Source organism: Monodon monoceros, unplaced genomic scaffold (genome assembly GCF_005190385.1).
Source record: "Monodon monoceros isolate NGI ecotype Baffin Bay Population unplaced genomic scaffold, NGI_Narwhal_1 Super_Scaffold_21, whole genome shotgun sequence".
Taxonomy (NCBI): Eukaryota; Metazoa; Chordata; class Mammalia; order Artiodactyla; family Monodontidae; genus Monodon; species Monodon monoceros.
This window is the reverse complement of record NW_021703778.1, coordinates 56,157,757-56,172,896: the sequence shown is the minus strand read 5'-3', so window position 1 is coordinate 56,172,896 and position 15,140 is coordinate 56,157,757. Positions and strand designations below refer to the sequence as shown.

The window sequence follows — 15,140 nt, the reverse complement described above, 5'->3', positions numbered from 1 at the left end:
CCAGGCTTCTCATCCCGCCTCGCTGGCTGCTGCTTCTCTACTTCTTTACTGGTCCCTCCCCCTCCCCCTATAGCCTGGAAGCATTAGGAAATCTCAGTGCTGTGTAAACACGTGAGCATATGTGACCCTGGGCACAGCAGACATATGGAACGGTAGTTAAGGACCTGCACGTCTTTGTTTATTCCTTGGGTGACGCTTTTATGAGGAATTTGCAGTGAAATCCAATTGCACAGTCAAACAAGTATTTTTCATTTGGACTTCAGAGGCAGGGGTGTTTTCATAAACTTGCACAATAGAAAAACTCTCTGTACATGACTGGGGTGGAAATGATGGACATTTAAACAAATATTAGCTAGACAAAGACAGAGGATTATGAAACATTGGATCATTCCAGACCTCTGATAACAGAGCCGTGCACAGCCTGGAATTCAGAGGGCACGGTAGGACCCCTTTGAGATGATTCTCCTGTTTCTAGATGAGGAGATAATGTCTCTGGGCCTGGGCCAAAGAGACTGGCTGCCATTTCATCACATCATCCCTCCCTCAACTCAGCAGAGAATTCCCATATGCCCTCCCAGATGTACACTTCCTTCTCTCCAGGAGACCTTGGAGATGTGGAGGGTTGTAGCTATGTGAGAACCGCTCACCCTGAGCATGCTGGTATTTCTTGTGACTATATAGGTCTTGAGGTAAAAAAAAAAAACAAACATTCCATAAATCCAGTCTGTGCTTTGGCTAGCCCTCTTACACAACTATACTAGACGTATGTTCCGTGGGGTTAATGACCTAGACAGTTTAGTTTGCTTCTGAGCAGCTCTGAGATTTTAAAGTTTATACGTGAAAGTATTCTAATATTTCTAATTCTTCTCTAAAGATGATCCCAGACTTTAAACAGCAAATTGCAGAACTGGAGAAACAGAAGCAAGATCTTGAAATCCGCCCGAATGAACAAGCTGAAAACATGAAAGGTAACTGGAACGCTCATGAAGCTGCTTTTAGAAAACGGTTTCCTGTATCCAGGAAATGACCCAAAAAAATCATCATCAAACTGATTCTCCATGGAGCCAGGCAGGTGACATAAATGTGAGAAGCGGGGGCTTCCCTGGTGGCGCAGTGGTTGAGAGTCCGCCTGCCGATGCAGGGGACACGGGTTCGTGCCCCGGTCCGGGAAGATCCCACATGCTGCGGAGCGGCTTGACCCGTGAGCCATGGCCGCTGAGCCTGCGTATCCGGAGCCTGTGCTCTGCAACGGGAGAGGCCACAACAGTGAGAGGCCTGCATACTGAAAAAAAAAAAAGAAAAGTGAGAAGTGGGCTGGGTGGACAGTACATTAAGGTTCATAGGCATTTAAAGGCGGCAGCTGCCTCCAGGGTCCATTGATTGTTGGCAAGTAAGCATTCGGGCCCCAGTATTGCTTGATATTCCTATTTTTAAAGGAAAACCAGAAATCCAGGTTTTTATGTGAAATATCACAATTTTTAAGTAATGGCTTGAAAAGTTTTTAAACGCTGTTGAGACCACATAAAACCTAATCTGTAGCTGGGTACAGTTTAGAACCCCGATAACTGAAAATATGAAAATACGACCAAACCCAAATCAGAATGCAGTGACATGGCCACCAAAGGATTGATAGTTCTTCTCATTATAGGACAACTAGAAGAGTTGTCTAATCAGTTGAGTCACAATCAGGAAGAGGAAGGAACGCAAAGAAAGTAAGTATCATTGTGCATGTACCTCAGGTTCACCTTCATGTAATGCTTTTCTTCTCTGAAATTGTGGGTGATACCAAAGAAAGGTTATTAAACCAAAAAAGCAAGGTGTTAATTAAGATATATAATTTGTTAGCATTCAAGTGTGAAGAAAAGAAATACTTGTGTACACACACACACACCCTTCTCTGGGAGAGTGTATGAGAAATGAAACAAAACATTGGTTGCCTGCAGGGAGGGTAACTGGGTGGCTGGTGCATAGGGGAGGGAGGACATTTACTTTTCACTGTGTAGACTGTTATACCCCTAGAATATTATGCCATACACATGAATTATCTCTTCAGAAAAAATTGATAACATAAGATCCTGTGAAAGAGAACAGTTTCTCTCTCAGCAGACCACTTAGGGTAAGGCTTAAAATCCATGTTGATAGAGAATCTTCATCGATAAACCCCCCCCAGATTACATCCTGACCAACAGAGGGCCTGGTAGAGCCTTGTGAGGAAAATGTTTTGCCACCAGCTTGTTGAGATACTTTTTTAAAAATGATGGGATTTTTTGTTTTTTGGGTTTTTTTTTTAACATCTTTATCGGCGTATAATTGCTTTACAATGGTGTGTTAGTTTCTGCTGTATAACAAAGTGAATCAGCTGCCTGTGTGCATATATCCTCATATATCCTCCCTCTTGCTTCTCCCTCCCACCCACCCTATCCCACCCCTCTAGGTGGTCACAAAGCACCCAGCTGATCTCCCTGTGCTATGTGGCTGCTTCCCACTAGCTATCTGTTTTACATTTGGTAGTGTATATATGTCAATGCTACTCTCTCACTTTGTCCCAGCTTACCCTTCCCCCTCCTCATGTCCTCAAGTCCATTCTCTACATCTATGTCTTTATTCCTGTCCTGCCCCTAGGTTCATCAGAACCATTTTTTTTTTAGATTCCATATATATGCGTTAGCATACGGTATTTGTTTTTCTCTTTCTGACTGACTTCACTCTGTATGACAGAGTCTAGGTCCATCCACCTCACTACAAATAACTCAATTTCATTTCTTTGTATGACTGAGCAATATTCCATTGTATATATGTGCCACATCTTCTTTATGCATTCATCTGTTGATGGACACTTAGGTTGCTTCCATGTCCTGGCTATTGTAAATAGAGCTGCAATGAACATTTTGTTACATGACTCTTTTTGAATTATGGTTTTCTCAGGGTATATGCCCAGTAGTGGGATTGCTGGGTCACATGGTAGTTCTATTTTTAGTTTTTTAAGGAGCCTCCATTACTGTTCTCCATAGTGGTTGTATCAATTTACATTCACACCAACAGTGCAAGAGGGGTCCCTTTTCTAAAAATGTTTTTGAAGCTATTTTAATTCAGTGCTTTTGTAATAAAATATAGATTTACTTATTTATACGTAACTCAAGTTAGAATTACAGTTTTAGAGTCTCACACTCATTAGTAAGGTACCATTTTATATCCTAATGTTTTCCCATACCACAAAACATTGCTTATATCAAATCATATTTTTATAACTTAGATTAGATTGCAGTTTTGTATGGTAAAAATATTTTGTAAAACTTTATAACCTTCAGAGAAGTCAGTTACCCTGACTTCTTCACTGTGAGTTTTATTCACAGTCATCCTCATCAGGTTAAAATTGACTCCCATGTTATTATTGAAATCATCGGGGGAATAGATGTCAAATTTGTCATCAGTGTTCCATTCCAGTTTAAAAGTCCTTGAGATACTTGATTTTAAGAACAGTAAATGGACACTCTGTGTCCCAGAGAGCATTTTTCATCATGTGACTTCTTTGGTAGGATTGGGGCCAAATGAGGGCCCAAAACAGTAGGAAAGTGGTGAGCACCATTTTGGAACTCTTTGGATGGGTTTTTCTTCTATCTCTGATCGCTGGGTTTTGGAGTACCTGTTCCCAGTCTTTTCACAAAGGAGATAATTATCGAGCTTTTGGTCATAACGGTGTAAGTGGGTATGGACGTCCTGTGGGAGGAGTCAAAGGGTATAGGCAGGTGGGGACAGGAACTTCTTATCAGGTTAAGGAGACTGGAGCAGACGTGGACTTTTATACCCCACGAACCCTGATCTCTTCCTCCCACTTTGAGCACTCCCCTCTTCAGGTACCACTTGCTTTACACATGAAGTGGCCAAAGTATTTTGCCATCTTTGGAAATATCACTGCTTGATGTGACAATGAGAGACATTTCCATGACGGTCAAACTGATACCAAAATTTCCTAATCCTTTTCTCAGAACCATAGGAGCCCCAAATGAAGTGCATACCAAAGAGAAAGAGAAGCTGATGGATAAGATTCAAGAAATGCAGGAGGCCAGCGAGCACTTGAGGAAACAATTTGAAACTGAAAGTGAAGTCAAGAGTAGTTTCCGGCAGGAAGCATCTCACCTCACTGTGGAGCACGGGGTGAGGAGTTTTGTCACTTGTTGATAAGTGATGCCTGCATATGCAGGCATCACTGAAGGGGGTCAGGCCACCTAAAGCATCCGATGAGCAGCATCTGCCTCCCACCAGAGCAGTCTGTTTCCTTATCTCAAAGGACAGGTGGTCTCTGAGGTTACAGCTGCCTCAGGGGAGCCTGGGGATTGACGTCGGCTGAGAGAGGACGGGTGGTGAGGACCTGAGCACCGTCCCACGGACGGCACCCATCTGAGATGACGACGCCCTGGCCCAGAGCACCTTGAGGGTGATAGGCTGATGTGTGACCTTCTCTGAGCAGAGCTTACCTCAACAAAGGCCTCTGCTTGCTTATGGGGGTGTGTGCCCTTCCTGCAGTTTTCAGAGTCAAAATGTTCTTCTATGCAATGATCATGATAGTAGATGACTAACTTTTTTTTTTGCGGTTCGCGGACCTCTCACTGTTGTGGCCTCTCCCGTTTTGGAGCACAGGCTCCGGACACGCAGGCTCAGCGGCCATGGCTCACGGGCCCAGCCGCTCCGCGGCATGTGGGATCCTCCCGGACCGGGGCACGAACCCGTGTCCCCCGCATCAGCAGGCGGACTCTCAACCACTGCGCCACCAGGGAAGCCGATGACTAACTTTTTAACTTGTGAAAATCTTCATCAGATTGTCAATGCCCTTGTCAAAATGATATTTGGCAACTCTGTCAGCTTCCAGCAATTCTTTTGAAATTTTATTGGTGTGTGAAACCCACAAGAATGAGAAGCACCAAAGTAGCAGACTGGGTGCTTTCCTGGGTGGTGGATGCTCACAGGCCCCTTCCTGGCCTGGCAACCTCCAAGACCATGACCAGGGGAGGGCTCACCCAGGCATTGGTCAGCCTGCACATGTCCACAGGCCCTGCTCCCTGTCGTCAGGGTCCCCCATTTCCTATCTCACAAGAAAAATACATGATAGGGTAAAATCACATTTTGCCATGTCAGGATTTAAGTTTGAAGAGGAATCCACAGAGTTTAACATTTAATAGGAAGTAACACATTCCAGTCAGGGCACCTGGATGATGACCATCTTTTTTGAGGGGGGGTACACCTTTCTCAGAGAATAAGTTTCTCAGATCACACTGGATAAGAAACTGCCTGCTAAATGTGAGAGGCTGTCCCACCTTCTGCCACTGTGTCTGCGTGTGTGTCCCTGGGGTCCCAGCAGGAGCCAGTGGTGAGGGAGAGGGTAGGTGGGTGATCATGTGTGTTGCACATCTTGTCCTGTGTGAGCCTTCACTCAGCTGTGAGCATGTGGCTCTGGGTGTTGTCAATCCCTGAGTTGTGTGGGATTTGTGTGAGTTTGTTTCTGATGCTGCGGGAGGAGTGAGGTCCCACTCAGTGCCCCTCCTCAGGGGCCCCCCCACCTCGTGTGTATGGCTCTCCTCCCAGGCAGGGAAGGGCTGGACCTGTTTCTTCCCCAGTGCATGGAGCTGGGGACCAGTCATATCTACGTGTTCGTTTTAACACACTATTCCTGAACCAGTCAGTAGCCTCAGTGTTACAAGTGAATAGATGAATATGCAACAAAAGAATATAATTTCTATATCTTAGGTGGCGATTTTGCCCACAAATGAGACTAATAGTGTTATTAGTCACAGAAAAAATAAGTAAATAAAAGGATGTCCAACAGTAGTGGGTAGATTAAGTGATTATGTATCATATGACTTAGCCATTAAAATGACAGTTTGGTATATTATCAATGACGGAGGGAAATACCTGCAATATAATGAGAGAGAAACATAGGATGTAAAACTTTACATGCAGTATGACCCAATTTTATACAATGTATATGTGCCATATGAGGGGGAAAATAAGAATGAAATAAATCAAAATGTGAACAGTGATTTCCTCCAAGTTCTCCAGGATTGATGGGTAACTCTTTTATTATTAGATATATTATAAAATAGGCTGAAATAGAAAGGAAGAAACTGTACCCACCTCCCCACTTGTAAGGCCAGATAAAGTTCCTCATGTGTTTAACAGAGACACAGAACTGTAGTGGGGACAGGTGGCCACTGAGTAGACACAGCACAACTTCCCTTGGCTCTGAGAGTCACCCGAGAGCCCAAGCTGCAGTGACTGACTGCGTGGTAGGCATTGCTGGAGCAGAGAAGCCTGAATCCTTTCTGTGTCAAAGCCCTTGGAATTCAGGAAGAACCTAAACACTCTCTGCCCTTTATAGGAAATATTTGTAGGCATCCAAGACTCTCCTGGTTCTTGAGCCAAATTCAGCATAGGCTGGGCCACCCCCTTATCAGGAAGGAGACGCAAAGCCAGGACCCAAATCTCTGAAGTTTCTCCACCTGCAGCTTCTGACATCCAGAGAGCCCATTTGCACACATGCATATTTTTAAATTCTCTACAATGGGCATTAATTTATTAAGGGAAAATTAGATCAAGTTAACTGTGGTCTATCCGTACAATAGGATATTATTCAGCCACGAAAAGGAGTGAACTACTGATACCTGCTATAGCATGGATGAACCTTGAAAACATTATGCCAACTGAAAGAAGCCAAACATGAAAGGCCACATATTGTATGATTCCATGTATATTAAATGTCCAGAACAGGCAAATATGTAGACACAGAAGGTAGATTAGTGGTTGCCAAGGGCTAGAAAGGAATAGGAGGACAAAGGGGTGCCAGCTAAAAGTTACATATTTCTTTCTCATGTGATGAAAATATTCTGGAATTAGATGGTAGTGATGGTTGCACAACTGAGTATACTAAAAACCATTGAGTGTACACTTCAAATGGGTGAACTGTTTGGTATGTGAATTATAGCTCAGTAAAGCTATTATCAAAAAATAGGTTAAGGGGCTTCGTTGGTGGTGCAGTGGTTGAGAATCTGCCTGCCAATGCAGGGGACACAGGTTCGAGCCCTGGTCTGGGAAGATCCCACATGCCGCGGAGGAACTAGGCCCGTGAGCCACAACTACTGAGCCTGCGCGTCTGGAGCCTGTGCTCCGCAACAAGAGAGGCTGCGATAGTGAGAGGCCCGCGCACCGTGATGAAGAGTGGTCCCGGCTTGCTGCAACTAGAGAATGCCCTCGCACAGAAATGAAGACCCAGCACAGCCAAAAATAAAATAATAAATTTAAAAATAAATTTTAAAAAATAGGTTAAGACGCTTCTGAGCTCATGTCCTTGTTTCTTTTGATTTCTGTAGGATCTTGAAGAAGTGTTAGACATGAAGGACAGAGTGATTAAAAAGTTACAAGATCAAGTGAAGACTCTAACCAAGACAATTGAAAAAGGTAGGAAAAATAGCATTCAGTTTCCTATTTTTTGAACTTTCAGCTAAGGTCCACATGTGTTGACATGTTATTTCCTGATGTGGTCCAAAGAATTTGAAAACCAAAGGAATGGGTCTCAACTGGTGGATTTGGGGCTCAGTGATGGGCTAATGGAAGGATCCTTCAAGGCAGGAAGATAGCTCACCACCTCTCAGATGATACCAGATATGCTCGTGCAATTGTAAGGGACACCCTGGAATGACTACTTTTAACCTCTTTCTCTGTTAGCTCTCTCCTTGTAAAAATGAGACTGTGAAAAAGTTTCAAATTTAATGGCTTTAAAATTTATTTCCTCTCTCAGTGACATGGAATCAATATCCCAGTTTCTATTAGAAAAAAGAAGTAGACAACTAAGAAGCTGGACAGCAGTCCTAAATATGGACTGAACTGCACACTGAGTGTCCTCATGAGCTCCTGGGAAAAGGACCCTCTGCCTTTCTTTCCTTCACCCGCTTCTTTTTTTTTTTACATCTTTATTGGAGTACAGTTGCCTTACAATGGTGTGTTAGTTTCTGCTGTATAACAAAGTGAATCAGCTATACATATATCCCCATATCCCCTCCCTCTTGCGTCTCCCTCCCACCCTCCCTATCTCACCCTTCTAGGTGGTCACAAAGCACTGAGCTGATCTCCCTGTGCTTTGTGGCTGCTGCCCACTAGCTAGCTATTTTACATTTGGTAGTGTATATATGTCCATGCCACTCTCTCACTTTGTCCCAGCTTACCCTTCCCCTTCTGCATGTCCTCAAGTCCATTCTCTCCATCTGCATCTTTATTCCTGTCCTGCCCCTAGGTTCTTCAGAACCATTTGTTTTTTCTTTATTAGATTCCATATATATGTGTTAGCACATGGTATTTGTTTTTCTCTTTCTGACTTACTTCACTCTGTATGACAGAATCTACGTCCATCCACCTCACTACAAATAACTCAATTTTGTTTCTTTTTATGGCTGAGTAATATTCCATTGTATATATGTGCCACATCTCCTTTGTCCATTCATCTGCTGATGGGCACTTAGGTTGCTTCCATGTCCTGGCTATTGTAAATAGAGCTGCAGTGAACATTGTGGTACATGGCTCTTTTTTTTTTTTTAACCTCTTCATTGGAGTATAATTGCTTTACAATGGTGTGTTAGTTTCTGCTTTATAACAAAGTGAATCAGTTATACATATACATATGTTCCCATATCTCTTCCCTCTTGCATCTCCCTCCCTCCCACCCTTCCTATCCCACCCCCACACCACCGAGCTGATCTCCCTGTGCTATGCGGCTGCTTCCCACTAGCTATCTGTTTTACGTTTGGTAGTGTATATATGTCCATGCCACTCTCACTTTGTCACAGCTTACCCTTCTCCCTCCCCATATCCTCAAGTCCATTCTCTAGTAGGTCTATATCTTTATTCCCATCTTACCCCTAGGTTCTTAATGACCTTTTTTTTTTCTCGTAGATTCCATATATATGTGTTAGCATATGGTATTTGTTTTTCCTTTCTGACTTACGTCACTCTGTATGACAGACTCTAGGTCCATCCACCTCACTACAAATATCTCAATTTCATTTCTTTTCATGGCTGAGTAATATTCCATTGTGTATGTGTGCCACATCTTCTCTATCCATTCATCCAATGATGGACACCTAGGTTGCCTCCATGTCCTGGCTATTGTAAACAGAGCTGCAATGAACATTTTGGTACATGACTCTTTTTGAATTATGGTTTTCTCAGGGTATATGCCCAGTAGTGGGATTGCTGGGTCGTGTGGTAGTTCTATTTTTAGTTTTTTAAGGAACCTCCATACTGATCTCCATAGTGGCTGTATCAATTTACATTCCCACCAACAGTGCAAGAGTGTTCCCTTTTCTTCACACCCTCTCCAGCATTTATTGTTTCTAGACTTTCTGATGATGGCCATTCTGACCGGTGTGAGGTGATATCTCATTGTAGTTTTGATTTGCATTTCTCCAATGATTAATGATGTTGAGCATTCTTTCATGTGTTTGTTGGCAATCTGTACATCTTCTTTGGAGAAATGTCTATTTAGGTCTTCTGCCCATTTTTGGATTGGGTTGTTTGTTTTTTTGTTATTGAGCTGTGTGAGCTGTTTGTAAATTTTGGAGACTAATCCTTTGTCAGTTGCTTCATTTGCAAATATTTTCTCCCATTCTGAGGGTTGTCTTTTGGTCTTGTTTATGATTTCCTTTGCTGTGCAAAAGCTTTTACGTTTCATTAGGTCCCATTTGTTTGTTTTTATTTCCATATCTCTAGGAGATGGGTGAAAAAGGATCTTGCTGTGATTTATGTCATAGAGTGTTCTGCCTATGTTTTCCTCTAAGAGTTTGATAGTATCTGGCCTTACATTTAGGTCTTTAATCCATTTTGAGTTTATTTTTGTGTATGGTGTTAGGGAGTGTCCTAATTTCATTCTTTTACGTGTAGCTGTCCAGTTTTCCCAGCACCACTTATTGAAGAGGCTGTCTTTTCTCCATCATATATTCTTGCCTCCTTTATCAAAAATAATGTGACAGTACGTGCGTGGGCTTATCTCTGGGCTTTCTATCCTGTTCCATTGATCTATATTCCTGTTTTTGTGCCAGTACCGTACTGTCTTGATTACTGTAGCTTTAAGTAGTATAGTCTGAAGTCTGGGAGGCTGATTCCTCCAGCTCCGTTTTTCTTTCTCAAGATTGCTTTGGCTATTCAGGGTCTTTTGTGTCTCCATACAAATTGTGAAATTTGTTGTTCTAGTTCTGTGAAAAATGCCATTGGTAGTTTGATAGGGATTGCATTGAATCTGTAGATTGCTTTGGGTAGTAGAGTCATTTTCACAGAGTTGATTCTTCCAATCCAAGAACGTGGTATATCTCTCCATCTGTTTGTATCATCTTTAATTTCTTTCATCAGTGTCTTATAATTTTCTGCATACAGGTCTTTTGTCTCCTTAGGTAGGTTTATTCCTAGATATTTTATTCTTTTTGTTGCAATGGTAAATGAGAGTGTTTCCTTAATTTCACCTTCAGATTTTTCATCATTAGTGTATAGGAGTGCAAGAGATTTCTGTGCATTAATTTTGTATTCTGCTACTTTACCAAATTCATTGATTAGCTCTAGTAGTTTTCTGGTACCATCTTTAGGATTCTCTATGTATAGTATCATGTCATCTGCAAACAGTGACAGTTTTACTTCTTCTTTTCTGGTTTGGATTCCCTTTATTTCTTTTTCTTCTCTGATTGCTGTGGCTAAAACTTCCAAAACTATGTTGAGTAATAGTGGTGAGAGTGGGCAACCTTGTCTTGTTCCTGATCTTAGAGGAAATGGTTTCAGTTTTTCACCATTGAAAATGATGTTGGCTGTGGGTTTGTCATATATGGCATTTATTACGTTGAGGTAAGTTCCCTCTATGCCTACTTTCTGGAGGGTTTTTATCATAAATGTGTGTTGAATTTTGTTGAAAGTTTTTTCTGCATCTATTGAGATGATCATATAGTTTTTCTCCTTCAATTTGTTAATATGGTTTATCGTATTGATTGATTTGCATATTTTGAAGAATCCTTGCATTCCTGGGATAAACCCCACTTGATCGTGGTGTATGATCCTTTTAATGTGCTGTTGAATTCTGTTTGCTAGTATTTTGCTGAGAATTTTTGCATCTATGATCATCAGTGATATTGGCCTGTAGTTTTCTTTCTTTGTGACATCTTTGTCTGGTTTTTGTATCAGGGCGATGGTGGCCTCGTAGGATGAGTTTGGGAGTGTTCCTCCCTCTGCTATATTTTGGAAGAGTTTGAGAAGGACAGGTGTTAGCTCTTCTCTTAAATATTTGATAGAATTCACCTGTGAAGCCATCTGGTCCTGGGCTTTTGGTTATTGGAAGATTTTTAATCACAGTCTCAACTTCAGTGTTTGTGACTGGTCTGTTTATATTTTCTATTTCTTCCTGGTTCAGTCTCGGAAGGTTGTGCTTTTCTAAGAATTTGTTCATTTATTCCAGGTTGTCCATTTTATTGGTATACAGTTGCTTGTAGTAATCTCTCATGGTCCTTTGTATTTTTGCAGTGTCAGTTGTTACTTCTGCTTTTTCATTTCTAATTCTATTGATTTGAGTCTTCTCCCTTTTTTCCTTGATGATTCTAGCTAATGGTTTATCAATTTTGTTTATCTTCTCAAAGAACCAGCTTTTAGTTTATTGATCTTTGCTGTTGTTTCCTTCATTTCTTTTTCATTTATTTCTGATCTGATCTTTATGATTTCTTTCCTTCTGCTAACTTTGGGGTTTTTTTGTTCTTCTTTCTCTAATTGCTTTAGTTGTAAGGTTGGGTTGTTTATTTGAGATGTTTCTTATTTCTTAAGGTAGGATTGTATTGCTATAAACTTCCCTCTTAGAACTGCCTTTGCTGCATCCCATAGGTTATGGGTCATTGTGTTTTCATTGTCATTTGTTTCTAGGTATTTTTTGATTTCCTCTTTGACTTCTTCAGTGATCTCTTGGTTATTTAGTAGTTTGTTGTTTAGCCTCCATGTGTTTGTATTTTTTACAGATTTTTTCCCTGTAATTGATAGTCATGGTTGGTTAAGATACTTGATACAATTTCAATATTCTTAAATTTACCAGAGCTTCATTTGTGACCCAAGATATGATCTATCCTGGAGAATGTTCTATGAGCACTTGAGAAGAAAGTGTATTCTGTTTTTTTTGGGATGGAATGTCCTATAAATATCAGTTAAGTCCATCGTGTTTAATGCATCATTTAAAGCTTGTGTTTCCATATTTATTTTCATTTTGGATGATCTGTCCATTGGTGAAAGCGGGGTGTTGAAGTTCCCTACTATGATTGTGTTACTGTCGATTTCCCCTTTTATGGCTGTTAGCAGTTGCCTTATGTATTGAGGTGCTCCTATGTTGGGTGCATAAATGTTTACAATTGTTATGTCTTCTTCTTTGATTGATCCCTTGATCATTACGTAGTGTCCTTCTTTGTCTCTTGTAATAGTCTTTGTTTTAAAGTCTATTTTGTCTGATGTGAGAATTGCTACTCCAGCTTTCTTTTGCTTTCCATTTGCATGGAATAACTTTTTCCATCCCCTCACTTTCAGTCTGTATGTGTCTCTAGGTCTGAAGTGGGTCTCTTGTAGACAGCATATATACGGGTCCTGTTATTGTATCCATTCAGCCAGTCTATGTCTTTTGGTTGGTGCATTTAATCCATTTACATTTAAGGTAGTTATCAGTATGTATGTTCCTATTACCATTTTCTTAATTGTTTTGGGTTTGTTATTTTAGGTCTTTTCCTTCTCTTGTGTTTCCTGCCCAGAGAAGTTCCTTTAGCCTTTGTTGTAAAGCTGGTTTGGTGGTGATGAATTCTCTTAGCTTTTGCTTGTCTGTAAAGGTTTCAATTTTTCTGTCGAATCTGAATGAAATCCTTGCTGGGTAGAGTAATCTTGGTTGTAGGTTTTTCCCTTTCATCACTTTAAATATGTCCTGCCACTCCCTCTGGCTTGCAGAGTTTCTGCTGAAAGATCAGCTGTTAACCTTATGGGGATTCCCTTGTATGTTATTTGTTGTTTTCCCCTTGCTGCTTTTAATATTTTTTCTTTGATGTTAATTTTTGAAAGTTTGATTAATATGTGTCCTAGCATGTTTCTCCTTGGATGTGTCCTGCATGGGACTCTCTGTGCCTCCTGGACTTGATTGACTATTTCCTTTCCCATATTAGGGAAGTTTTCAACTATAATCTCTTCGAGTATTTTCTCAGTCCCTTTCTTTTTCTTTTCTTCTTCTGAGACCCCTATAATTCAAATGATGGTATGTTTGATGTTGTCCCAGAGGTCTCTGAGACTGTCCTCAGTTCTTTTCATTCTTTATTCTGCTCTGCAGCAGTTATTTCCACTATTTTATCTTCCAGGTCACTTATCCATTCTTCTGCCTCAGTTATTCTGCTATTGATTCCTTCTAGAGAATTGTTAATTTCATTTATTGTGTTGTTCATCATTGTTTGCTTTAGTTCTTCTAGGTCCTTGTTAAATGTTTCTTGTATTTTCTCCATTCTATTTCCAAGATTTTGGATCATCTTTACTATCATTACTCTGAATTCTTTTTCAGGTAGACTGCCTGTTTCCTCTTCATTTGTTTGGTCTGGTGGGTTTTTACCTTACTCCTTCATCTGCTGTGTGTTTCTCTGTCTTCTCATTTTGCTTAACTTACTTACTGTGTTTGGGGTCTCCTTTTCACAGTCTGCAGGCTCATAGTTCTTGTTGTTTTCGATGTCTGCCCCCAGTGGGTAAGGTTGGTTCAGTGGGTTGTGTAGGCTTCCTGGTGGAAGGGATTGGTGCCTGTGTTATGGTGGATGAGGCTGGATCTTGTCTTTCTGGTGGGCAGGACTGCGTCCAGTGGTATGTTTTAGGGTACCTGAGACCTTATTATGATTTTAGGCAGCCTCTCTGCTAATGGGTGGGGTTGTGTTCCTGTCTTGCTAGTTGTTTGGCATAGGGTGTCCAGCACTGTAGCTTGCTGGTCGTTGAGTGGAGCTGGGTCTTAGCGTTGAGATGGAGATCTCTCGGAGATCTTTTGCCGTTTGATATTACATGGAGACGGGAAGTATCTGGTGGACCAATGTCCTAAACTCGGCTATCCCACCTCAGAGGCACAGGCCTTACACCTGGCTGGAGCACCAAGATGCTGTCAGCCACACGGCTCAGAAGAAAAGGGAGAACAAAAGAAAGAAAGAAAAAAAGTTATTAAAATAAAAAATTAAAATAAATTATTAAAAATTTTAAAAAATTAAAAAGTATTTTAAAAAAAAAGAAAGAAAGAAGAGAGCAACCAAACCAAAAAACAAATACAGGGCTTCCCTGGTGGTGCAGTGGTTGAGAGTCTGCCTGCCAATGCAGGGGACACGGGTTCGTGCCCCGGTCCAGGAAGATCCCACATGTGCGGAGCGGCTGGGCTCGTGAGCCATGGCTGCTGAGCCTGCGCGTCCAGAGCCTGTGCTCCGCAATGGGAGAGGCCACAACAGTGAGAGGGCCGCGTACTGCAAAAAAAAAAAAAAAAAAAACCAAATCCAGCAATGATAACAAGCTCTAAAAACTATACAAAAAAACAAAAACAAAAATGGACAGACAGAATGCTAGGACAAATGGTAAAAGCAAAGCTATACAGACAAAATCACACAAAGAAGCATACACATACACACTCACAAAAAGAGAAAAAGGAAAAAATTTATATATATATATCTTTTGGAAAGTCTGAGGTCTTCTGCCAGCATTCAGTAGGTGTTCTGTAGGAGTTGTTCCACATGTAGATGTATTTCTGGTGTATTTGTGGGGAGGAAGGTGATCACGTCTTACTTCTCTGCCATCTTGAAGTTCTCTCTCCCTTCATCCGCTTCTGTGTCACTGAACTTTTCTGACTTCTCTCTTCTAACTCCCTTTACTCTTTTGTTCAGTATTGCTTCTTCCTCCCAACCGTTATCACTAAGGCTGTATCTTCAGTTCTCTGTTCTTTTTACTATATTCCTTTCTTTGAAGAGCTCCTTTACTATTATTTATTCAGCTCTCACCTCACATTTAATATGTCCAAAACCAAAATGAGGATCTTTCCGCTTCAATAATTAATGATAAGGGTCAGTCTGCCCTCATGAGGGCAGAGACCATGTCTG

At 41.3% G+C, this 15,140-nt stretch overlaps 1 protein-coding gene across 4 annotated transcripts in view; it reads left to right on the top strand.

Annotated features, from left to right (window-relative positions):
• The window catches only part of MYO5C (myosin VC), a 117,908-nt gene that overhangs the window by 74,484 nt on the left and 28,284 nt on the right, over positions 1-15,140 (top strand). For all 4 annotated transcript variants that reach the window (XR_003796006.1, XR_003796007.1, XM_029238890.1 and 1 more), the window contains exons 30-33: positions 875-968; positions 1,649-1,712; positions 3,987-4,155; positions 7,362-7,449. Coding sequence is in view for 2 of the 4 variants with exons in the window: in XM_029238890.1 (XP_029094723.1) it covers positions 875-968; positions 1,649-1,712; positions 3,987-4,155; positions 7,362-7,449 (415 nt within the window). In the remaining 2 variants the exon portion in view is untranslated. The remainder of the gene's footprint in view (positions 1-874; positions 969-1,648; positions 1,713-3,986; positions 4,156-7,361; positions 7,450-15,140) is intronic.